The sequence below is a fragment of the Gopherus flavomarginatus genome, chromosome 4 (genome assembly GCF_025201925.1).
Source record: "Gopherus flavomarginatus isolate rGopFla2 chromosome 4, rGopFla2.mat.asm, whole genome shotgun sequence".
NCBI classification, from domain to species: domain Eukaryota; kingdom Metazoa; phylum Chordata; order Testudines; family Testudinidae; genus Gopherus; species Gopherus flavomarginatus.
Genome location: NC_066620.1, coordinates 87,393,801 through 87,402,950, shown reverse-complemented (window position 1 = coordinate 87,402,950; position 9,150 = coordinate 87,393,801). Strand labels below are relative to the sequence as shown.

General features: G+C 40.1%; 1 protein-coding gene across 1 annotated transcript in view; it reads right to left on the bottom strand.

The window, feature by feature from the left end:
* Positions 1-4,900: 4,900 nt before the first annotated feature.
* Positions 4,901-9,150, bottom strand: part of WDR27 (WD repeat domain 27) — a 293,233-nt gene continuing 288,983 nt past the window's right edge. Inside the window, exon 25 of the mRNA XM_050949052.1 lies at positions 4,901-4,997. Within this exon, the coding sequence (XP_050805009.1) occupies positions 4,971-4,997 (27 nt within the window). The 3' untranslated portion in view covers positions 4,901-4,970. The remainder of the gene's footprint in view (positions 4,998-9,150) is intronic.

Here is a 9,150-nt window from a genome sequence, read left to right as displayed (position 1 = left end):
ATAAGCTCCTCCAAGGCATGACTAAGTGAATTCCTACCAACAGATTGGAGTTCAGTCTAAGGCTTTAACATAATTGGCTATATGTCTAAATATCCCTTTCATACAAAAGCACTCGAAGCAGACAGTATATGACTAGCATTTCAGAGATAAGATAAATATTCAGTTTCTCAGTCAGCTGCATTTCTGGCATAAGAAATCTCTTTAACGTCTGAGCAATTCACCCTGCTTATTTAGCACAGACCTGTGGACTACAGAACTAAATTTATTGGGGAGGCACTAGAAACAACTAGTTATGCTTCTTCAATGTCTTCAGTATAATTATGGCTCCTTCCATTCTCTTCAGTTTTCTGCATTTCATTTGCCCCCTCTCCCCACTGCAGTTGTCTCCTTTTGCCAAACCCCAAAACAGATCAAGTTTGGAGGAGGAGCCGTGCCAAGTTTTAAGTAGGTGCAAGCAAAGAGCACAACATTTTGCAGAAAGTGCCTTCTTCTTCCTCAACAGGCTCAGACTTGAGTGATTTTCCTCTTCGTGCACCCTAATCACTCCATTTCAGGTTGATTTCCCTTTGAGAAAACTTCACCAAAGGAACAAGAAACCAGCTGTTCCATGTACAGTGAATGTGTTTTAGAGGCATCCTGATCAGACGTTCAAGGCACGCTGAGGTGTGTTTGATAAAGAAGCCCTATGTGCACTTTGGACAGATCAATCAGGTGGTCCTAGCACACAGACAAGTTGCCAGGCCTTGAGTTTTAGTTTTCTTACAGATAAAAGAGGCTGGTAGGGTTGTTACTGAATAAGGAACCAATAAAGTAGTGGATAGGGATTGATAACATAATGAAATAAGGGGCCTTTCTGAGGGGATGTGGTAAGAGGAGGAACTTCATTTGAATCCAAAGATTCACTGACATAGCTATTGACTAAAGAGTCCAGAGTTCTGAATACACATTAATTGGGTTATTGGATATTGGGGTTTGTGTACAGCTCTATCACTTCTGTTTCTACACTGTTCTTTTTTCCCCTCTTGATCTTTTTCTTATTTCTTGGTCAGATGTAAAGACAGCTTTGTGCCAAAACTACTTCTCTTCAGCCCCAATCTAGGGCTGCTGATTTGTTTGTCCAGAAGCAGCATATCTTGTTACTGACTGATGACAAACATCACTTGCCACAGGTGTAAATCAGCTTGGCCTGAGGAGGAGGGAAATGGCAAAACTCAGGACATTTGTGGGGACAGTAGGCACAATATTGGCCAAGTATCCTTTGATTACAAAAAATCAGACAGAAAAATGTCATAAGCCAAGAAAACTGTACTCAATTACCCAGTTAAAAGTATAGTGAACATCTTGACTGGAAAAAGCAGACAGAAAATTAGATACTCTGCAGTTTTATAGAATCTCAGAATTTCTTCAGCTATGGAAGCAAAAAGGCAGCAAAACTTCCCTGTAATGCTGCAAATAATTGAGTCTCTAGGAGAAAGATCGGGAAGCAGGAGGAGGTGGGAGGTCAGGAAGTGGACCCTCTTGGTCCAAAGCTACACAGAAAAACACAGGGAGGTTTGGCGGGGAAATTGAGGCACATCCCATCTAATGCTTAACATCTGGGAGCTCTGGTTACATCCAGTATGCTGCGGCTTCTGAAAAGCTCCCATTTCAGTGGGCTGCATGAAATATATTTACTTCATTGAGTGTAATGTCTGCTTTGGAATGGCAATTTATTTTTAGCAACCCTACAGAATTATTTTGTTTTCCTTAGCGTATTTATGAACAGAACAACATGGAGATGCAGCTGCTGGAGCCCTTTGTTCTGCTTAAGTACAAGACACCAAGAAAGACAGACTGTATATAACCATACAACTGTGTTGCATTAAAGGTACTGAGGATCTAACGTCAGTAAAGACATTGTTGGATACTTGACATTTTTAAACATCAGGCCCTTTATAACTCCCCAGAGTAGTTTATTCTAATGCTGCTGTCAAACTAAGAAGGCAGGCTGGGGGAGATTAGACTGCTAGAATTTAACGTTTTGTTTTTATTCTTATTCTAAAAGAAATTTTCAAGGAATCAGTGCCTGCAAAATATGCATGTGCACACAAACAGGTCACTGCATGTAAAAGCATACTTGCACCTGCAAAATACGTTACAGCACAGACAGGTGGGTGCATGTGCATGCCATTACCAGTTATCTGCACGCAGTTCCTCCCTTTGCATGAGCATTGGTGTCTTATAGGTGCAGTCACCTATTTGTGTGAGCACACATTCCTTTTGGGGGCACAGCTTATGTACTAAACCTCAAATTCCCAGCAGTGGTCTGGTGGCCTGTTATTTACTTTTAGAGGTTAAAACAATACAAAAACTGGATACCATAAATTAGACTTTTCTTACTAGGTCAGCAGTATTCTTTTTTTTAAAGGGGGTAGTGGGTTGAATGTTTGGAGAGACACAGTGGTATATGCCTAATCTGTTACCTACTCCAGCAGACTGCTGACACATCACTTAGCTTCTGGGTACAAACATTTATTTTCCTTTTTCCTCTAGGCAATATCAGGTTGATGATATTAAATTTCAAAACTATTTGCTGTCATGAGAGGTCTTGCTCCCATTGTTCCTTTGGCAGACCAAAAGTGACAGAAAGAAAACAGCTTGCTGGCACTGTACTCCAAAGACTTCTCTCCAAAATAATCTGGACTCTTTGCCATAGTTATATTTGCATGTGAAAGATTTACAAACAACAGTACTTAAAGGCATAAGTGACTATGAACCAAATTCTGCCCTCAGTGACACTGATGTAACCTAGGACAAATTCCATTTTCTTAAAAGAGGTTACTCCTTATTTACACCAATGTTTTGGAAAGCAGAATTTGGTGCATTGTCTATGAAGCCTTGCTGTACTAGTAATATTTTCTGGGAAAGACGTGTTATTACACAGAACACGATTCAGAGATTCCAAGGCCAGAAAGAACAATTATGATAATCTAGTCTGGCCTCCTTTATAATAAAGGGAATAGACCCTCACCCAGTAATTTCTGCATCAAACCCATCACTTCTATTTGACTTAAGCGATAGCATCTCTTTCAAAAATACATCTGGTTTTCATTTAAACACTTCAAGTGACAGAGAATCCACCACATCACTAGGTAATTATGGATGTATTGGTCTAATTCTCTTTAACCTTGCTCCAGTACACAGAAATGAAATAATGGAGCACATGGCAAACACAAAAGCAGATTCAAATGTCCAGTAAATTAATAATGCAAATCTGGTGTCAACTCATGTAATCCTCTCCTGAAGGTCACCTTGTGTGACTCGTAGAGTTGGATAAAAGCAAGGACTACAGATTTTGGCCCAATAGTATTCAAGTTGGACCTTTTTAGCAAAGATGTACCTGAGCAACAAAGTTCTGATTCAAGTCTCTGGATATTTAGGGAGTACTTGGATCCAGCATTTTGCTGTGACCAATTACAGACAGGGACCTGTATTAAAATCTAGATAAATAGTGAAGAGAAAGGTAGTTTCACTAAAAATATTATGCTGCTTAAGAAATGATTTCTTTCTGAAGACAGTCACTACTCAGAAAAAAGTCTCCATTTAAATCCTCCACCAGACCGAAGTTTGTGGCGAAACCGTGATTAACTGTGATCTTGACATGACTTAATTTCTAAGGAAATTCCAGAAGACTAGAAAAGTTCTAATGTGGTGCTTATATTCAAAAAGGGCAAGTGGGATGACCCAAGTGCCTATAGGGTTGTTAACCTGACATCAACCCTGGGCAAAAGCAAAACAAAGGAAAAACTAATATGGGATTCAACTGTTAAAGCGTTAAAGGATAGAAATAACAATGCCAATCAACATGGTTTTATGGAACATAGGTCCTGTCCAACAAACCTGATTTCCTTCTTTGCTGAGATTACATGTTTGATGATGAAGATAACTATGCAGATGTGAAAGACTTTTGAAAGGCATTTGATTTTATACCACACAATATTCTGATTAAAAAATTAGCATTATACAATATCAATAAAGCACATTTTAAATGGAATGAGGAACAGATCTAAAAAAATAGTTGTCGTTGGGGAGTCATCATTGAATGAGTGTGTTGGTTTCCAAAGGAATCAGTTCTAGGTCTGATGCTATTCAACATTTTCATCAATGGTCAGGAAGTTAATAAAAAATCACTGCAGTTAAAATTTGCAGAAGTCACAAAGATTAATGGAGTGGTAAATTATGATGACAGAGCAGTCATGCAGAGTAAACTGGGCCCATGCAAACAAAATGTGTTTTAATACAGCCAAATGTAAAGTTATACGCCTTGGAACAAGGAATCCAGGCCTTACCTGTAGAATGGGGAACTATATCCTGGAAAGCAGTAACTCTGAGAAGGACTTAGGAGCCGTAGTAGACAAGCAACTGAACACAAGGTCCCAGTGTGATATTGTGGCAAAAAGAACTAATGCAGTCCTTGGATCTATGAACAAAGGAGCAAGAATAGGGAGGTGAGACATATACTGGAATAGCGCATACACTTATTGTGTTCACTTTTTAAAAAGATGTTGAAAAATTGGATAGGGTGCAGAAAAGAGCCACACAAATGATTTGAGAGCAGGAGAAAATGAGTGAGAGAGCAATAGAGCACTGAATCTGTTCAGTTTAACACAAAGAAGATTGAGAGGTGAGTTGATGACAATGCAGAAGCACTTTCACAGGGGAGAAAATACTGCGTACTAAAGGGCCTCTTTAATCTAGCGGAGAAAGGCAGAGCAAGAAGTGGCTAGAAGCTGAAGCCAGAAATATTCAAATTAGAAATAAGACACAAATTTAACAGTAAGGGTGATTAAGAATTGGAACAAGTTACCAAGAGAAATGGTAGATACCCCCATCTAGGTGTCTTCAAATCTACATGGGATGCCTTTCAGGTTGCTAGTCACTGGGTCCCTGAGCTGAAACCTAGAGTAGTAGATGGGCCTGGGCTCCCCTATTCAGCCACTAGCAAGGTGGCACAGGACCTGGGGTTGGAACAGAAGACTGCCTGAGACTGCATAAGGACATCTTGTGCAGAAGGACTTTTGTACCCTGGATTGGAGAGGTGATGGGGACTATATAGTGATCTGGCCAGAGGGCTGAGACATGAAGAAGGCATATCCTGAGCCATGGAGGGAGAAAGGGTCTACAGTGCAAGCAATTTACAGAAATGGGGGCCAGATGGGGTGAGAGCTAAGTCCCAGGCTTATTCACAAGAAAGCACACCTCCAGTGAATGGAACCCTTCTCCAGTGTCCACATGCCAGCACAACATGTGAATGAATTATTCAATAAAATGTTATACAATGAGGTATATGGGGTGTCAACCTGTGAGTTTCAGACAGATCCAGGGTGTGTGTGACTGCCATTTCTTTCTTTAGAAGAGTCTGCTGAAACAGAGTGTCATTCTATGAGAAACACAGAGAAGTAAAATTCACAGATGTGTTCAAACTTAAAGGTAAGAAATCAATTCAGCAAAATCTTTGCATCACCTTTGATAGTTGTATTCTGTCTACCTGAGGCTCAGCTGAAATGACTGCTATTATTTTTTAACTTAAAGTCTAACAATATCCTTCACCTATGAGAGAAATGCGGTTGTGTTTACATTTTTGGTGGTGATTTAAAGATCCTCTTGAAATGAGAAACCTCACAATTTGCACAAGAACTTCCATAGATGAGGCAGGTGCTGTGCAAACTTTCCCAGAATACAGCTCCACCATAGCACCTACATCCTGAGCGACACAACTCTTCTTTTATTCCATTCCTGAGGAGACTGCCAATCATGCCAGATTGTGTGTGTCTACCATGGACTGGGATGAGGAGACTGCCAAAGGAATGTTTCTTTTCCTGAAAGAGCTGTCTTTCGAAACAGATTTTCTGTTCCTTCTCAAGAGTTATTTTTGTAATGTTATTAGTATTGTTAGCATTTAATGCATGTTCTGAATGTATAATATGTGCAATATGTATTGGCTTCTGGTTGAGGTTATCTTGGCTTCTTTGAATTTATTACTACATTTCATATATTGCCTATAAAAGGGCATCTGCAGCTTTCTAGTGTCTAGTTTGAACAAGAAAATCCTCAAGTTATTTGCCCAGAGCAAATGATTCTTCATTCATGGAATAAACTGTACATGGAAAGGGTTGCATTCTTCCAACCAGCCACGAAAAACTCAAATTATGTCGACAAAGATGCCATTATTATATCAAGCCAAACTATTCCGGTATGGCAAGATGATAGGGATACTGGGCCATATACTGCCCCCTCCAGTCTCGCCTCCCTCCCACTCACCCATCTCAGCTCATGGGGAACAGACTTGAAAGCCTAACTTTGGGCAGCCATTTTTTAAAATCTTGCTCAATATTTTGAAACATTGCAACAAGAAATAAGCTCAGCTGACTTATAAAGGAGAAAATTGGTGTGTATTCTTATTTATGGCATAAACTGAAGGCTTGAAAGGGTTTGGTTCTTGTTTGATTTATCTTTAAGAAAAGGTTCCTTATCTTAGAAATAACAGAAGTGGCAAGTCTGGTTTCCCCTAGTTTTGCTGAAGTATTTAAAGGGGGCAGTGTGGGTCTCTTGAATCTTTACCAAGGACAGCTTTCCTCCCACCGTGTTTTCAGGAATTTCAGCTTAACAACAACAGAGTTTGAAAAAAACGGTCCTACATATATATATTAAAAACTCTTTCCTCTCAGCCAGTTGAATTTCTGTTGCACGGTATGTCTGATGGCATCATCCTATCAGTTTTCCAGTCAGCCATAGAATCATTTTAAGCACTGAAGAAATAATAGAATTGAAAGCAGCTCACAGTATAGTCCAGATAAAATAGCTGGATAATATTTCTGAAATGTGTTAAATGCCAATTTATATCAGTGTGACTCCAATGTATCATTCTAATGAATTTCATGAGCCAGATTAGGCACCACGAAGGAGGAACAGGAAGCAAATTGACTCAAAGCCATCTTTCCACCACACTGATCTGATTCTGAGGCAGATGGGTGCTGGAACAGCCCCAGCAAAATAGCAGAACCTTATACATATGCTTTAAATTATTCTAGCTGCAGCACTGAGGTAACACAAAGCAGGCAGAGTTAGGGCCAGATTCTCAGACCCATCTCTATAAGCCTTTCCTTTTTGTGTATTTTTCCTACTGTGGATGTTTGGCCAAATGTACAATTTGTTTCCCTTTACATTCTATTTAAGTCTGAAGAACTTTACAATGAAAGTGGGTAAAGACAGTCAATTATACAGAAGAGTGGGTTCATACATTATAGCAAAGATGACAGCTTCTCGTCAATTAGTACTGAATTGATAATTCCAAACTTAAATTAGCCATTGAGTAACAGCCTTAACCACTAGACTGTGAAAAGCGACAAAGAGTCCTGTGGCACCTTATAGACTAACAGAAGTATTAGAGCATAAGCTTTCATGGGCGAATACCCACTTCGTCAGACACATGTAGACTGTAGTAACTTAAATACCTTCACACCATGATAGGGAAGAATTCTTTAAAATAAATCAACCTTGTCTACATACAAAAGTTGTAGTGATTCAACCAAATCAGCATGGACACTTTTACATGTGTTTGAATGCCTTATATTAATTTAATTTAGTTTAGTTTGATTCCTTACTGGGTTTAGTTAAAGTGATACAAGACTCTCTTAAACCAATTGAAGAGTGTGTACACAAGGGGATTACTCTGATTTTATGTCAGTTTCTAAATGGATTCCTTTCAATTGGTAAAACTTATGTTTATACACGACCTAAGAGGCAATAATTTCATATCAAAGGCCAGATTTGGCCCCCGTTGTATGCTGTGGCATGTATGCTGGCATAGAGTGGATCTGGCAGCGTGCAGATTCTCCCTGATATGGGCCTATCCATGAATGGGATAGAGCCATATAGCAGCATCTGCTCTGCTCTCCCCCTCAAAGTAGGGGGCATGGCCTGGGGATGATGAGGCCAGAGCATCTCGATGACCTAGCAGTCCCTAGTTGCCAGAACAGTCCCTTGGGGATGCGGGGAGCTGGGTTAACATAGTGCAACCCAGAGCAGAAGAGCCTGGATCCAACTAAAAGCAACTGCTGGAGGAGGAGGAGGAAACTAGCTACTGCCACGAATAGCCACTGCTGCCTAAGAGACAAGGAGAAAAAACAAGAGTCACCTTCCAGAAGGAGTGCCACCAGCTGAACTACAACTCCTTTCCAAAAAAAACATTTCTGAGTAAGCAATTGCTGTAGACGTCACTGCTCAGGCCCTATAAAATCATCAATGGGAAGGGAGATGGTCCGCATGATCATGAATGGGAGGGAAGGTGTGACCAAGGCAAATTCAAAGTTAAAGAAATTAGTAACAGAAACCTGCAAAGAGAGTAGAGAGGCTTATATTTCAAAACTCAGAAAATTATCGATCTTATATTTAAAACCTCTCTCTGCCTTCGGTGCAATTTACGACCATTATATTTTCACTGAATGCTCAAAAGTCTTCTAGGTGCAAGAGGGACAAATACCAAACACTTCTCCCACCTCCCTCTGCTGCACTTTTTACCCCTATTGAATTGTAGAAACTACTACTACCAGGTCATGTATAAAAAGTGAGTTTGAATGCCTTGTGAAAAAGTGGTTGGAAAAGGAGGTTTTTCCCTCTAACAATATTCGTACTTCTCAGTAATTTGGAACAGCACTGCTTTGGTGTACCGCATTAGATCTTTTGCTTTATGCCATTCTTCAGTGAAACTAGAAACAGCAGCATCAGGTGCCAGCTGGCACACGTGGTAGTGATGTGGGAGGAGGAAGAGATTTCTTTTTCCTCAAGGAAGGGACAACTATGGAAACGATGACGTTACAGACAAGCTTTAGCAGGTGATATAAAACATTGATATGTTTACACAGGTTACATGCCATAGATCCAAAGTCACTCTGACCTGTTCCAGTTATAGCAACTTTAAAGTACAAAGGTTTGATAGGCATAATTGCAATTCTTAGAGCAAAAGGGTCTGTGTTCATTGGAGTTCTCCTCCCCCGAGGAGAATGTTTGACAAACATTTCTGGGCTACAGCAACCGACAGTTGTTCCTCTGACGTATTCCAAAGTGATTATTTGGAACAGAAGCACAAAAGCAACACGGAGCTGGTCCTCC